This window comes from Monodelphis domestica, chromosome 3, assembly GCF_027887165.1.
Source record: "Monodelphis domestica isolate mMonDom1 chromosome 3, mMonDom1.pri, whole genome shotgun sequence".
Lineage (NCBI taxonomy): Eukaryota > Metazoa > Chordata > Mammalia > Didelphimorphia > Didelphidae > Monodelphis > Monodelphis domestica.
This window is the reverse complement of record NC_077229.1, coordinates 121512559-121529686: the sequence shown is the minus strand read 5'-3', so window position 1 is coordinate 121529686 and position 17128 is coordinate 121512559. Positions and strand designations below refer to the sequence as shown.

At 37.2% G+C, this 17128-nt stretch overlaps 1 protein-coding gene across 2 annotated transcripts in view; it reads right to left on the bottom strand.

The window, feature by feature from the left end:
* The window catches only part of ZFAT (zinc finger and AT-hook domain containing), a 318710-nt gene extending 302541 nt beyond the window's left edge, over positions 1-16169 (bottom strand). Inside the window, exon 1 of one of the 2 annotated variants that reach the window (XM_007488369.2) lies at positions 15797-16169. In XM_007488369.2, coding sequence (XP_007488431.1) covers positions 15797-15815 — 19 coding nt within the window. In that variant the 5' untranslated portion in view covers positions 15816-16169. The remainder of the gene's footprint in view (positions 1-15796) is intronic. The other variant, XM_007488367.2, reaches the window with a different exon arrangement.
* Between the last annotated feature and the right edge of the window lie 959 nt (positions 16170-17128).

Here is a 17128-nt window from a genome sequence, read left to right as displayed (position 1 = left end):
GAGAGGGGGGGGGTTTACTTAAACCTCAATCTCAGGGAAATCAACTCTGAGAGGGAAAAACATCCAGATCCATTGGGATCTTGAATTCTATCTTACCCAACAAGGGTAAGGAGAAGGGAAAACCAAGGGGGGGAGGGGGAGAGGGAGAACAAAAAGGGAGGGAAAGAGAGGGGGGAGGGGGAGGGAACAAAAAGGGAGGGACTAAAAAGGGAAACATCAAGGGAGGGGACAAGGGGGACTGATTCAAAGTAAATCACTGGACTAAAAGGTAGAGCCGAAGAAGAAAAGGTTAGAATTAGGGAAGGCAATCAAAATGCCAGGGAGTCCACAAATGACAATCATAACTTTGAACGTGAATGGGATGAACTCACCCATAAAACGTAGACGAATAGCAGAATGGATTAGAATCCAAAACCCTACCATATGTTGTCTTCAAGAAACACACATGAGGCGGGTTGACACCCACAAGGTCAGAATTAAAGGATGGAGTAAGACCTTCTGGGCCTCAACTGATAGAAAGAAGGCAGGAGTGGTAATCATGATATCTGATAAAGCCAATGCAAAAATAGACCTGATCAAAAGGGATAGGGAAGGTAATTATATTTTGTTAAAAGGGACTCTAGACAATGAGGAAATATCATTAATCAACATGTATGCACCAAATAATATAGCACCCAAATTTCTAATGGAGAAACTAGGAGAATTGAAGGAAGAAATAGACAATAAAACCATACTAGTGGGAGACTTAAACCAACCATTATCAAATTTAGATAAATCAAATCAAAAAATAAATAAGAAAGAGGTAAAAGAAGTGAATGAAATCTTAGAAAAATTAGAATTAATAGACATATGGAGAAAAATAAATAGGGATAAAAAGGAATACACCTTCTTCTCAGCACCACATGGCACATTCACAAAAATTGACCATACATTAGGTCACAGAAACATCGCACACAAATGCAAAAAAGCAGAAATAATGAATGCAGCCTTCTCAGATCACAAGGCAATAAAAATAATGATTAGTAATGGTACATGGAAAACCAAATCTAAAACCAATTGGAAATTAAACAATATGATACTCCAAAACCGTTTAGCTAAAGAAGAAATCATAGAAACAATTAATAATTTCATCAAGGAAAATGACAATGGCGAAACATCCTTTCAAACCTTTTGGGATGCAGCCAAAGCGGTAATCAGAGGCAAATTCATATCCCTGAAAGCTCATATTAACAAACAAGGGAGAGCAGAGATCAATCAATTGGAAATGCAATTGAAAAAACTCGAAAGCGATCAAATTAAAAACCCCCAGCAGAAAACCAAATTAGAAATCCTAAAAATTAAGGGAGAAATTAATAAAATCGAAAGTGATAGAACTATTGATTTAATAAATAAGACAAGAAGCTGGTACTTTGAAAAAACAAACAAAATAGACAAAGTACTGGTCAATCTAATTAAAAAAAGGAAGGAAGAAAAGCAAATTCACAGCATTAAAGATGAAAAGGGGGACAGCACCTCCAATGAGGAGGAAATTAAGGCAATCATTAGAAATTACTTTGCCCAATTATATGGCAATAAATACACCAATTTAGGAGAAATGGATGAATATATACAAAAATACAAACTGCCTAGACTAACAGAAGAGGAAATAGAATTCTTAAATAATCCCATATCAGAAATTGAAATCCATCAAGCCATCAAAGAACTTCCTAAGAAAAAATCCCCAGGGCCTGATGGATTCACCTGTGAATTCTATCAAACATTCAGAGAACAGTTGACCCCAATACTATACAAACTATTTGACATAATAAGCAAAGAGGGAGTTCTACCAAACTCCTTTTACGACACAAACATGGTACTGATTCCAAAACCAGGCAGGTCAAAAACAGAGAAAGAAAACTATAGACCAATCTCCCTAATGAATATAGATGCAAAAATTTTAAATAGGATACTAGCAAAAAGACTCCAGCAAGTGATCAGAAGGATCATTCACCATGATCAAGTAGGATTCATACCAGGGATGCAGGGCTGGTTCAACATTAGGAAAACCATCCACATAATTGACCACATCAACAAGCAAACTAGCAAGAACCACATGATTATCTCAATAGATGCAGAAAAAGCCTTTGATAAAATACAACACCCATTCCTATTAAAAACACTAGAAAGCATAGGAATAGAAGGGTCATTCCTAAAAATAATAAACAGTATATATCTAAAACCAACAGCTAATATCATCTGCAATGGGGATAAACTAGAGGCATTCCCAATAAGATCAGGAGTGAAACAAGGATGCCCATTATCACCTCTACTATTTGACATTGTACTAGAAACACTAGCAGTAGCAATTAGAGAAGATAAAGAAATTGAAGGTATCAGAATAGGCAAGGAGGAGACCAAGTTATCACTCTTTGCGGATGACATGATGGTCTACTTAAAGAATCCTAGAGATTCAACCAAAAAGCTAATTGAAATAATCAACAACTTTAGCAAAGTTGCAGGATACAAAATAAACCCACATAAATCATCAGCTTTTCTATATATCTCCAACACAGCTCAGCAGCAAGAACTAGAAAGAGAAATCCCATTCAAAATCACCTTAGACAAAATAAAATACCTAGGAATCTATCTCCCAAGACAAACACAGGAACTATATGAACACAACTACAAAACACTCGCCACACAACTAAAACTAGACTTGAACAATTGGAAAAACATTAACTGCTCATGGATAGGACGAGCCAATATAATAAAAATGACCATCCTACCCAAACTTATTTATCTATTTAGTGCCATACCCATTGAACTACCAAAATACTTCTTCACTGATTTAGAAAAAACCATAACAAAGTTCATTTGGAAGAACAAAAGATCAAGGATATCCAGGGAATTAATGAAAAAAAAACACATATGATGGGGGCCTTGCAGTCCCTGACCTAAAACTATATTACAAAGCAGCAGTCATCAAAACAATTTGGTACTGGCTAAGAAACAGAAAGGAAGATCAGTGGAATAGACTGGGGGAAAACGACCTCAGCAAGACAGTATACGATAAACCCAAAGATCCCAGCTTTTGGGACAAAAATCCACTATTCGATAAAAACTGCTGGGAAAATTGGAAGACAGTGTGGGAGAGACTAGGAATAGATCAACACCTCACACCCTACACCAAGATAAATTCAAAATGGGTGAGTGACTTAAACATAAAGAAGGAAACCATAAGTAAATTGGGTAAACACAGAATAGTATACATGTCAGACCTTTGGGAGGGGAAAGGCTTTAAAACCAAGCAAGATATAGAAAGAATCACAAAATGTAAAATAAATAATTTTGACTACATCAAACTAAAAAGCTTTTGTACAAACAAAACCAATATAACTAAAATCAGAAGGGAAACAACAAATTGGGAAAAAATCTTCATAGAAACCTCTGACAAAGGTTTAATTACTCATATTCATAATGAGCTAAATCAATTGTACAAAAAATCAAGCCATTCTCCAATTGATAAATGGGCAAGGGAAATGGATAGGCAGTTCTCAGATAAAGAAATCAAAACTATTAACAAGCACATGAAGAAGTGTTCTACATCTCTTATAATCAGAGAGATGCAAATCAAAACAACTCTGAGGTATCACCTCACACCTAGCAGATTGGCTAACATAACAGCAAAGGAAAGTAATGAATGCTGGAGGGGATGTGGCAAAGTAGGGACATTAATTCATTGCTGGTGGAGTTGTGAACTGATCCAACCATTCTGGAGGGCAATTTGGAACTATGCCCAAAGGGCGACAAAAGAATATCTACCCTTTGACCCAGCCATAGCACTGCTGGGACTGTACCCCAAAGAGATAATGGACACAAAGACTTGTACAAAAATATTCATAGCTGCGCTCTTTGTGGTGGCCCAAAACTGGAAAACGAGGGGATGCCCATCAATTGGGGAATGGCTGAACAAACTGTGGTATATGTTGGTGATGGAATACTATTGTGCTCAAAGGAATAATAAAGTGGAGAAGTTCCATGGAGACTGGAACAACCTCCAGGAAGTGATGCAGAGCGAGAGGAGCAGAACCAGGAGAACATTGTACACAGAGACTAATACACTGTGGTATAATCGAACGTAATGGACTTCTCCATTAGGGGCGGTGTAATGTCCCTGAACAACTTTCAGGGATCCAGGAGAAAAAAAACACCATTCATAAGCAAAGGATAAACTATGGGAGTGGAAACACCGAGAAAAAGCAACTGCCTGAATACAGAGGTTGAGGGGACATGACAGAGGATAGACTTTAAATGAACACTCTAATGCAAATACTATCAACAAAGCAATGGGTTCAAATCAAGAAAACATCTAATGCCCAGTGGACTTACGCGTCGGCTATGGGGGGTGGGGGGGAGGAAAAGAAAATGATCTATGTCTTTAACGAATAATGCTTGGAAATGATCAAATAAAATATATTTAAAAAAAAAAAAAAAAAGATCTTCCATCCAAAAGAATTCCCATTATTCTACAGGCTTCCTAACAGCTATAAACCTCAGGAAACCCTCAGATAATTGAGATTTCCAATCTCCTCCATCTCAGGTCTTAGCCTCTACAAGTAACTCAGTTCAGGCCAGTCAAGCCTAGCCCAGCCTAATCTCCTCAAATCCCTATTATATGCTTAGATCTCTATAAAGACATGTTAAGCTTTTATGGTCTGAATTCTGACTTCCCAGGAACATTTATTTTATTAACAATATTTTGCTTTAAAAACAGCTACCCCTCTGCAAACACCATCTTGCACCTTGCCCACTGCTTTGTAAGATAATAGGTACTTAATAAATCTTTGATGAACTGAATTGCTCTCACACAAAATACTGTTTCCTTCTAGCAAAAGTGAATAAATTCCTTAAATCAATGCAGATCCCAAACTATTTTGCAACCTATAATCTTAAAGCAGTGAGTCCTGGGTAATGAAAGGTCCTAGTTGCTAGATGTGTCAAATGCAAAATTTGAACTCATGGGCTTCTTAACTCAAAGGTCATTAATTAAATTAAACATCCACTATGTTATACCACTTCACTTTTATTTATGAATAAGTAAAATTCAATTTTTTTACTTAGAAATTTTCAAGAGGAAATGATTTTGAATTTATTTATGTTCATTAGTTTAACAAATAATTCTAATTATTGGCCACCATGATGGTTTTTATTGGTTTCTAGCACTACTGAGAAATTTAATAAAATCTTAGATGTCATCTAGTCCAACCTCTTTCCTACCCAACAGAGGAAAACCCTCTTCAACTCACTCTTACTTGGGAAAGAGTACTGGCTCTGGAATTAGTCAATTGTCCACCTCTGATACTAACTACCTATGTAATCTTGGGCAACACACTTGGATTCTCCTTCATAAAATAAGTAGGTTATTCCTATTATTTATTTATAGTAGGTTATAGCCTTTGAACAAACCCAAGATGGTCATCCAGTCTCTGCTTAAACAATTCCAGTAATGGCCAACTTACTGTATTCTAATATCAAACAGTCCTAATTATCAGGAAATTCTCCCTTTTGAGGTAATAAAATTGCCTTCCTATAAGTCCCATTTTAGCACCACTAATTCTACGTTGTTGTACCAAAGAAGAACAAATTCAATCCTTCCTTCTACATGAGACACCTTCAAATATTTGAAGACAGAAACTAGGTCAGTGAAAAGGTAGGAGAAATAACTGAGGAGTAGAAGGGGCCATAGTGAGAACAAAGAAGAGGATTGTGATAAGGCAGAAAGAGAAAGACAGAATGATAAGTTACAATCAAATAAAGGAATTTCAGCGTCCATGAAATGGAAGTAAAGTACATATATGGGTGACGGGAAGGGTATGATAAACTCCATGTGTAGGCTGAAATGGACTGCAGTCCACCCTGGTCACAGGAACTGAGTAGACTGAAGGGGTAGGAAGTTAAGAGTTCTTGAGGGAACATCAATATATGTATGTTGTTTTTCCCACTATGATGAGAGGTCCTTTAAAGGCAGAGGCTATTTTTGCTCTTCTTTGCATCCCCAGTTCTTAGCACTGTGACAGGCATATAATGAGCACTTAAATACTCTCCCTTTTTTTTCATCTAGACTGAGTAAACTACTTGATCTCTCAGTACTTCCAAGTAATCTAAAAACTCTCTAAATTACAGGTGAATGAAATGAAAAAAGTATCTACCCAGGAAGTTCCCTATAGGAATGAAATTACAGATCTTGATTCTCCACTCTATGCCCACCCATTCACCCATCCCCCACAAAAATTTGCTTTATGAAACCAGTCAGCAACTTAGTTCACTCTAAAGATCCACTAGGGGGAGATAAGGGGCAAATTATCATTCACTTTATGTAACTGAAAAAAATGACTTTAACACTTTCTAATTGCAAATTCAAAGTTGAGGAGGAACATGATATAGGGAACTATCAGTTTCAGACTAACCCACATATTTATTGGGGGGAAATGGAAACTATTTCTAGATATTTACCTGAACATATCATTCTTTTACCTGAACATAGTTATTCTGCCTGCTCTAAGTAAGTAGCACTGAATGACTTCACTCACACTTTATATTTTTTTTATTGACACAAATCATGAAATGTTCATCTAATAAACATAACAGGTTTAAAAAATAGAAAATGAGAAAAGATTTTCTCAGATTTTTTTCTTCATATAGAAGACAGGAAATAGATGGAAATAAAATAACATAAATTATCATGAAAGCCCAAAGTGATGTTAGCAGTGGATTTGACGCAGCATCCTGTTAGTTCAGGTTACCTACTAGGAAAAAAAAGAGTCACTCATAAGTCACTGAACATTTAAGAAAAGGAGATTTACTTGTTCTTGCCATATCATGCCATAAGGATACAATAGCACTTGGTTTCTAAAGACATGGATCCCTCCCCTCATCTTCATATGGAACTGTATCTGCTAATGGTCCAATGAATTGAGAGTCTTCTGAAATCCAAATGGGACTTTCCATGACCAGGAAACTGTGGTGAAGGGAGACTAGGGCCATATAGTACCAGCAAGAGCTCTGTTACTTTCAAGGGAATATTAATCCATGAGGGCTAGGGAACCCAAGTACATTGGTGCTATCAAACTTAATATCTTCATATATAACTCCAGGGGAGATAAAAGTTTCCCAGGAAATGTGTCCCAGTCAAAAAAGTGTACAGTGAGAGTTCTAATATGTCTCAGTAATTCTGTTGATGCCACTAATTCATTGTCTCATTTCAGATAGGTCACCTAAACTCTCGGTCTCATTGTCTGCATTGAGTTATTTAGATCATCTCTAAGCTCTTTTCAAGTTGCAAAATGCTCCCTCTAATTTCTATTTATAACATATTTCAGAAATAAATCCTTTAGAAGGTACTGCTGTTTCTGTCCCACAAATGAGGAAAAACAAATTGGGAGGGATTAAGTGACCCAAAGTACAAATAGAGCCAGAAACACAAGTTAAACCTCTGCAGTGGTAATGGGAAATTTATTATTTTTTGTGGCTCTAGAGGACAGAACTAAGCCAGTAAGTGGAAACTGTAAATAGGCAAATTTCAGTTCAACATAAGGGAGAACTTTTTCCTCAAATGACATTATAGAAAAAAAAATAGAAGTAAAGGTTATTCAAAAAATTAATGAAAAAGCAAAAATTAAAATTTCCCTGCAGCTGCAGGATATCCAGCCCAGAGACCACCCACCTCCTCAGTTCCCCTTAGCCACTTCCATTTCCACAGTCATCAAATTGAAGCCAGAAGGTTCCACTGGCTTCCCCTTCTCCTTCCACTCCCATAATTTATCTTTAGTCCTATGTTCTTTTCTCTAAGTTCTACCTCAATGATCTAGCTTATCAATCTCATTGCTGTAGCCAGCTCTATGTCTATGACTACCAAATCTACATCTCCAATTCTGAAGCCCTCTCACCTAAGCTCCTGTCCACATTTCCAGCTGCCTACTAGACATTTCCAACTGGCTAATTGTTGTTTCTAAGGTATCACACATAAAACTGAACTTATCATTTTTTCCCCAGAAGATCAACTCTTCTTCCTGACTTCCTTATTTCTATGAATTTGCCAGTATGCCCTTAATTACCCAAGCTCAAAACTCTATAAGTTCATCTTTAAATTCATTCTCTCTTTGCCCTCATCATATATAATCAGGCTCCCAGTTCTAGCAATTATTTCTTCATGTTTCCTTTCCTTTTCTTTCCTCCTGCTATAAGCAGGAACAATAAGGTGAGCGTTCAAGAGGAAGAATGAGTACTCTTTTGGGGGATAGCCAAATGTAAGGAAAAGACTAACCTAAAATACACTTTTTTGGAGCACTTTAAAGTGATGTTTATCTGTGTGACATCATGGATGATGAGGTGATAGAAGAGACTGGGAAAGGCTACAACCAAAAGAAGGGCTAAGTCTATTTAGTAGTAGTAAATCAACTAGCACATGAAAAAGAGGGGAGCATTACAAGAACTTTCCATCTAGTAATATTTCTACTACAGCATGATACAGTAAAAGATGATAAATCATCGTTAGTCATAATTTCACAAAGCACTTTATATATGTACGTATGTATGTATGTATGTATTCCAGCTCATTCGATAGTGTTGGCCTTGGATTCAGGAAGATGTACATTCAAATCCCATCTCTGATACTCGCTAGCAATGATAGAGATTTACCTTGATAGCCTCATTTGCTAAAGGGGAAAAATAACTACAATTACTTCATACTATTGTTGTAAAAATCAAATGAGATCATACAAACATTCTATAAACCTTAAAATGCTGTATAATTTTTGGTTGTTATTATTATTCCAAAGCATAAAATAAAGGAAGAAAAGATTATCATGCTACTGGTCACGAATCAATTGTTTTACATACAGTATTTCATTAATAGTCTGGGATTTAGAGATCAGGATCAAAGAGATTTTTAAATCCATGAAAACTGCAATTGTGCCTTATCAATTAATATTTCCATTCTGTTTTAACATGAAAGCTATAATGTAATAGGAAGGGTTTAAAATTACTAATAAGAGCTAATCTGACTAGCAATAAAAATGATATTTATATGATGCTTTAAAACTTTCAAAGTGCTTTATTTATATATATGCATATATATATATTTATATCTCAACCTAAGTGGTGTTCAAAACAATACCAATAAGTTGGCATCACAAATGCAAATGAGGTTCAGTAATGCTAAATGATTATCAGTGGTCACAAAGGTTTTTGTTAAAATCAGTTTTGAAATCTAGGACCCAATTCCAAATCTTGCACTTTCTCCACTAAACCACACTGCCTCATTTGTTAAATGTTCTTTAAAAACTAATCTTAAATCAAAGTTTCTTCAACCAATAAGGCATAAATGACTTTCAAAAGAAGGCAGCAAATAATTTCTGTGTTTCAGATAAACTCAGGGATACCAATTGTGATTGACAACCAGAGGGTCAGAGCCAAGATGGCAGCTTAGTAGGTGAGTCACATGGGAGCCTAAGGCTGGGATAAGATTCTATGTCCAATGGTCAGACATTTCTTCTCTCCTGAAGGCTCTTGGAAAAACAGGTATTCTACTTCTCCTAACACCAGCTAAAGAAGGAAATCTTTGAATCTAGCTGCTGGCAGCTTGAGGAAAAGAAGATTGAAGGCATATATCACCTCTGAAGATCCTGCCCTTTTGACTGAACTCCTTGTGTGAGATTTGGCTATTGGGGGAAATTACTGTTTAACTTAGAAAGATAGTTTTAGATAGTTTATAGACATTAGATTTTAAGTTAACTAGTACAATTTTCTCCTACAACCCCTGTTCCTTCCTCCCCTTCCCAACCAATAAATCTGAATTATTTATATGTTCCCTGTTGTTCTTTCCTCACCAAAATTCCCAACATAACAGCAGAGAAAGCTACATCCACTGACAATCCTTCCAAGCCAATCTTTAAAAAGCACTTCTAAACTAGAGGAATCAAAAACCAATAGCAAGATGGAGTGAGGAGGCTCTTCCACTGAACACAACTTGAAAGAAAGACAGAAAAAGTTGATATTCCCAGGATAAAGGGCAACCAGAAGTAAAGCTGCACACAGAGGAGTGCCGGCCAACAACCCCCCCCCCCCAACCTACTGCATCAGGTTCCAAGACTGGGCATAGGGCAATTTCTGGATCCTAGGCTATACCTCTATCACAAGAGCACCTCAGATCCACTCCCTAAAGTCACAGGCCTTGGCACCAGTCCACAGTGAGGCCCAGAAGTCCATAGCACTGGGCTCTTTCAAATCTATTTTGCTGTAGTGAAGACCTAGCACTAGGGCTAAATAGCTCACAGGGCCAAGCCCTGCAAGCCATCAGCAGAGAAGACAGAATCATCACCTTTCAAAATTCCCAGTCCACAGGCAAAAAAAAAAAGGCTAGGAAAATTAGCAAATAGCAAAAGAAGCTCCTAACCCTAAAAATTTCTATGACAACAAAGAACAAAGCACAGAATCAAGAGAGGATGGTGAGATCCAAGCAAAGACATGAAAAACTTCAAAGAAAAATGGAAATTGGTCTCAAGTGCTAGAAGAACTTGAAAAGGAATTCAAAAATCAAATATGACAGGTAAAAGAAAAATGAGAAAATGGGAAAAGAAATTAAAATAATGCAAAGAGAAAATAACAGCTTAAAAAAGAAAAACTGGTTAAGTGGGGAAGAGGCACAAAAATCCAATGAAGAAAAGAATTCCATGAAAAGTAAAATGGACCAAATGGAAAAGGAGGATCAAAAGCTCGTGGAAGAGAGGGCAGCTAAGCAGCTCAGTGGATTGAGAATGAGGCCTAGAGATGGGGAATTCAAATCTGGACTCAGACACTTCCCAGCTGTATGACCCTGGGCAAGTCACTTAACCCTCATTACCTAGCCCTTACCACTCTTCTGCCTTGGAATCAAAAAACACAGTATTGATTCCAAGACAGAAAGGGTTTAAAAAGGTGGGGGTTGGGGGGGAAGCTCATGGTAGAAATTCAATCTTTAAAAATTAGAATTGGCCAAATAGAAACTAATGACTTTATATGCCATCAAGAAACAATAAGACAAAGTCAAAAGAATGAAAAATAGAAGAAAATATGACATATCTTATTGAAAATACAACTGACCCAGAAAAGAGATGGAGAGACAATTTAACAATTACTGGACTACCTGGAAGTTATAACCAAAAAGAAGCCTAAACATCATATTACAAGAAATTAGCCAAGAAAACTGCCCTGATATTCTTGAACAAGAAGGTGAAATAGAAATTGAAAGAATCCACAGATCACCTCCTGCAATAAATCCACAAATCACAACTCCCAGTAATGTTATAGCCAAGTTGAAGAGCACTCAGGCCAAGGGGAAAATACTGCAAACAGACAGAAACAATTCAAATATCAAGAAGCCCCAGTCAGGAATACACAGGATCTGGAAGATTCCACATTGAAGGACAAGACAACTTGAAATATGATATTCCAAAGGCAAGGGAACTGGGTTTAAAACCAAGAATCACCTGCCCATCAAAACTGATCATATTCATTCAGAGGAAAGTATGGTTATTTAATAAAATAGAATGTTTTCAGGCATTCCTGAAGAAAAGACCAGACTTAAACAGAAAATCGGATGTCCAAATATAAAATTCAAGAGAAGCATAAAAAAATAAGTAAGAGAAAAAATTTAAGGGCTCCAATAAGGTCAAATTGCTTATATTTCTAAATGGAAAGATAATATCTGTAACTCTTTAAAATTGTTATTATCATAGTAGTTAGAAGAAATATACATAGACAGGGTGTAGTAGAAAGCTGTTTAATATTAAAAAAAAAACCTCTAGGGGTAAAAAAGAGAAATGGGAAGAGAGAAGTAAAATGGGGTAAATTATGTCACATAAAGAGGCAGGGAATACTAATAAAGTGAAGGGGCAGATGAGGGTGCTGACAGATAATATTTAAACCTTACTTTAATTAGAATTGGCTCTGAGAAGGAAAAACAGCCAGATTCATTGGGGTATCGAAAACATTTTACCCTATAGAGAAGCAGAAGGGGAACAAGAAAATAGGTGGCGAAGAGGGGAGTAAAATAATGGAGGGAGAAGTTGGGAGTGGGTAATTAAAAGATTCTATTGAGAAGTAGGAAGGGAATAAGAAAGGTGGTGGTAGAAAGGGGAGTAATATAAAGGAGGAGGATAGGGGGAATGATTAAAAGCAAAACATTGGTGAAAGGAGAAAGGGCAGGATTAAAAGGATTAAAAGAAGATTAAAAGAAGAAATGAAGAAGGAGGAGAATACATATATAGTAATCATAACTATGAATGTAAATGGGATGAACTCACCCATAAAACTGAAGCAGAAAGGAGAGTGAATTAAAAATCAAATTCCTACTATATATTGTTTACAAGAAACATATTTGAGGCAGGTAGACACATAGAGAGTAAAGGTAAGAAGCTGAAGCAGAATTTATTGAGCTTCCACCAAGACAAAAAAAAAGCAGGAGTAGCAATCATGATCTCAGACAAAGCTAAAGCAAAAATAGATCTGATTAAAAGAGGAAAGGAATACAATTATATCTTGATAAAAGGAAGTATAGACAAAAACATTAATTGCTCATGGGTAGGCTGAGCTAACATAATAAAAATTACAATCCTACATAAATTAATTTGCTTACTCAGTGTCATACCAATCAAACTACTAAAAAAAACTATTTTATAGAATTAGAAGAAATGATAACAAAATTCATCTGGAAGAAAACAAGGTCAAGAAAATCAAGAAAACTAATGAAGAAAGATGTGAAGGATGGTGGCCCAGCAGTACCAGATCTTAAACTGTCCTATAAAATTGTAATCATCAAAACAATCTGGTACTAGCTAAGAAATAGAAGGGTGGATCAATGGAATAGACTATGGGTAAATGACCTCAACAATCTAGTGTTTGATAAACCCAAAGATCCCAGTTTTGGGGATAAGAACTCAATATCTGAAAAAAACTGCTGAGAAAATTGGAAAACAGTATGTCAAAAAAAATAAGTTTAGAACAACATCTCACACCTTATACCAAGATACGGTCAAAATGGTTATGATTTAAAAATAAAAGTGATATTATAAATAAATTAGAGGAACATAGAATAGTTTACCTGTCAGATCTATGGAGAAGGGAAGAATTTATGACCAAGAGATAGAGAACTATATATATATAAAATGAATAATTTTTATTACATTAAATTAAAAAGCTTTCATAACAAAACCAATGCAACCAAAATTAGGAGGGAAATAACTGAGGGAAAAATTGTATGGCAAATTTCTCTGAAAAAGGCCTCACTTCTCAATTATATAAAAAACTAAGTCAAATTTTTAAGAATCCAAGTCATCCCCTAATTGATAAATGGTCAAAGGATATGAATAGGCAGTTTTCAGATGAAGAAATCAAAGCTATCAATAATCATATGAAAAAATGTTCTAAATCCCTCCTGATTGGAGAAATGTAAATTAAAGCAATTCTGAGGTACCACCTCACACTTATCAGAATGGTCAATATGACAGTAAAAGAAAATTATAAATGTGGGAGGGAATGTGGCAAAATTATGACACTAATGCATTACTGGTGGAGTGCGAACTGATCCAACCATTTTGGAGGGCAATTTGGAATTATGCCCAAAGGGATATAAAAGAATGCATACTTTTTTTTTTAAGGGGGCAGCTGGGTAGCTCAGTGGACTGAGAACCAGGCCTAGAGATGGGAGGTCCTAGGTTCAAATCTGGCCTCAGACACTTCCCAGCTGTGTGACCCTGGGCAAGTCACTTGACCCCCATTGCCTAGCCCTTACCACTCTTCTGCCTTGGAGCCAATACACAGTATTGACTCCAAGACAGAAGGTAAGGGTTTAAAAAAAAAAAAAGAATGCATACTTTTTTTAACTAGTAGTACCACTCCTGGGTCTACATCCCAAAGAAATTTTAAAAATGGAAAAGGACCTTTTTATACGAAAACATAGCTGCTCTTTTTGTGGTGGCAAAGAATTGGAAACTAAAGGGATGTCCCTCAATTGGGGACGGGCTGAAAAAATTGTGATATAAAATAGTGATGGCATACTGTTGTGCTATAAGAAATGATGAACAGGTTGATTTCAGAAAGAACTATGTGAAATGATGTAGAGTGAAATAACCAGAACCAGGAGAATATATACACAGTAACCATAATATTGTGGAATGATCAAATGTGATAGACTTTGCTACTGACAGCAATAAAATGATCCAGAACAATTCTGAGGACTTATAAAAAGAATGTTATCCACATCCAAAGAAAGACATTTTGGATTAGAAATGCAGATGAAAACATATTTTATCACTTGTTTATTTGGGTCTATGTTTGGGGGTTTTGAAACATGTCCCTCTAACCTAGTCAATCAGTCAACAAGCTTTTAAGCAGTTAATATATTCCTGGCCCTGTATGACATGATGGGGATGCAAAGAAAAGGCAAAAATAAGGTCCCCGTCCTCAAGGAGCTCACAAAATGGGGGCACATCATTCAAACAATTCTATTCATACAAGGGAAGACACTAGAAGGGAACTAAGGCCAGCTTCTTTTTATTAAGGGGAGAAGAGAACTTAAAGAGTTAAGGAAATTTGGTGATTTTTTTATCTCATCAATAAATTAATCCCTAAATTTAGACTGCATTCAAAATTATTTAATGGAATTACATATCCTAAGAGGAAAGGAAACAGTCACCAGATAGAGCAGGAGGTAAATTGTTAAGATTCAGTCAGGAACCACTTCCCCTAAGTCTCAGTTTCCTCACCTGTGAAATGAGAATGATAGTGCTTGCACTCTGTAATCACAAGACTCCACTCTAGTCCAGTCCCATCAGATCTGGTAGGGAAAACTCTTGGTAAACAAGCTGTGACCTTTTTTTAAGGTTTGCAAAGCACTTCACAAATTATCTCAATGTGGACTAACAACCGTTCTGGAAGGCAGATGCTATTACCACCATACCCATTTTACAGATGAGGAAACTGAGGCAGATGGAGATTAAGTGACCAGCCCAGGGACATACAGCTATCAAGTGGGGTAGACTGGATTTCAACTCTGGTCTTCACGACGCCAACATAGAAAGTAACACTTTTTGGCAATTAAGTAAACCAAAAGGCAACATATAATCACTACAGTGTTACTATTATCCAGAAATGTATTCCTTAAAAACAAAAGCATACAAATATAAAACAAAATAACAAAAGAAAAAATTCTGGTTTCAATGTGTTTTATTTTCATTTTCTTGGTCTAAATTTTGTTAGATAATTTACTTCTCTACTCTCTTGTACACTCAAAAAAAAAAATGGATACAAAAATCCTCACTTCGCATGAGAGTTTCGGAAGCAGCCCCAGAAAGTCTGCACTTCCCCTCCGGGGTCTACACCCGGCATTTTCACTGTAACCAAGAAGGTTCCTCCAGCACCAACCTAATAGGTTCAAGAAAAGCACGTGTCGCCCCAAATGACAAGAGCTGCTCCACCTCGTTTCCATGGTTTCACTCCCTCCCTCTCCAGCCACAGGCCGAATGCACTACTTTTCTTTTTTAAGTAAAACGGATTGATCCGTTACGACTGACGCCTCACTCCCTTGACGGCACTACATTCACGGGTCCTCCCCGTCACCACCTGCCCCATCTTCTCGCCTCACCAGGGCGGCGCGCGACAATGAATCCCTCCGCCACCGCGACAGCCTCAGCACTTCTTCCCAACGCTACATTCCAAACGGATTCCCGGGAGCCCCACCCCCACTCACAGCTTCCCCCTTCCCGTCCCCAACCCGCCTTACCGGCTGCCTGCGTCTCCATGGGAACGCCCCGTTGGAGGAAAAAAAATAGTGTCAGGTCCCTTCCGTGCCGACTGGAAAGCTGGACTCTCCGCTGTTGACTTGTTTTCTAATTTTTTTTTTTTTTTTAAAAGAGCTGGCGAGGTTATGGCGAATCTGCGGTATCCAACATGGCGGATGGAGTCTTTGCCCTCCTCCCTTTGGGACGTTGACGCTGGCGTCCCGAGCGTCCGATTCAGTTTTAGCCTGGGTGGGGAGGGGGCGGGCGGGCAAGTTTCAGTAGTATTTCCGGCTAGAGTCCAGGGCCAGTGCGCATGCCTGACTATAAAACTTGCTTCTGTTCTTCTGCCCGCCTTCCTTTGTAGCATCCCTGAATTCCACTAATCCGGGTTTTCGCGAACTCCACAACCGAGTTTTACTGGGGCTCTGGAAGATGGAGGTTTAAGAATTAGGAGTCTTCTTTCCTTCAGCACCAAGTCCTCTTGTCCGGCCCCACCCCCACCCAGGTGCTCTTTAGATGGCTAAAATAAGCTTTCATGAAAGGAGGCTATCTATGTCTCTGGGTGCCAAACTTAAAAATAAATAACATTTTACCCCCTAAATAAAAATGATTCTCTTTTCTATAGAGCTTTAAAATACTTAAAAGGATTTCCATGCAATTTAAATGTTTCCATAGTCACCCAGTAGGAATCCAGCATTTAATGTAGGATGACTACAGTTAGAACCCAAGTCCAGTATTCTTTTCACTAGACCAAACTTTTCACATACCTACTTTCTTGGATTTCTACTCAACTAGGATAAAGAGATAGGATTAGCTAATTTCTAAATTACCAGCTATAAATCTCCTCTGGCCTATGTCTAAGTCAGTCAATCAACAAGCATGTGAAAAATACTACCCATATTCAAAGAGATATGGTGCAGTGAGGAGCAGATATCAATAAGATGACCAGGTGAATATAAAATGAGAAAATTGCAGCAGATAATCTCTGAGGTTCTTAATAGCTCTCCTATCTATAAAAATGATAACAAAAGGTATTTGCCCTAGTAGAGTTTACAGTTTAATAAGAGAGAAAATAGATTACTGTTGTAAAAAGTAAGATGTAAGATATGTGTGTTCACATGAATTTGTCTAGATGTGGCTCACAGGCAAATATGAATAATTATGTTGAGACTTTTCCATTTGCTCTTCCCCAAGGTAAACTGGTTCCTGCTAGAAAGGAAGCATGGGATATGGAAATTGGAAGCATGAGGCTTGCTACTCTGCTCTCTTCACATAAAAGTTCCTGAGCTAGAATTATATCAACCACCCCCCCAAAAAAAAATAATGAAGGTTTG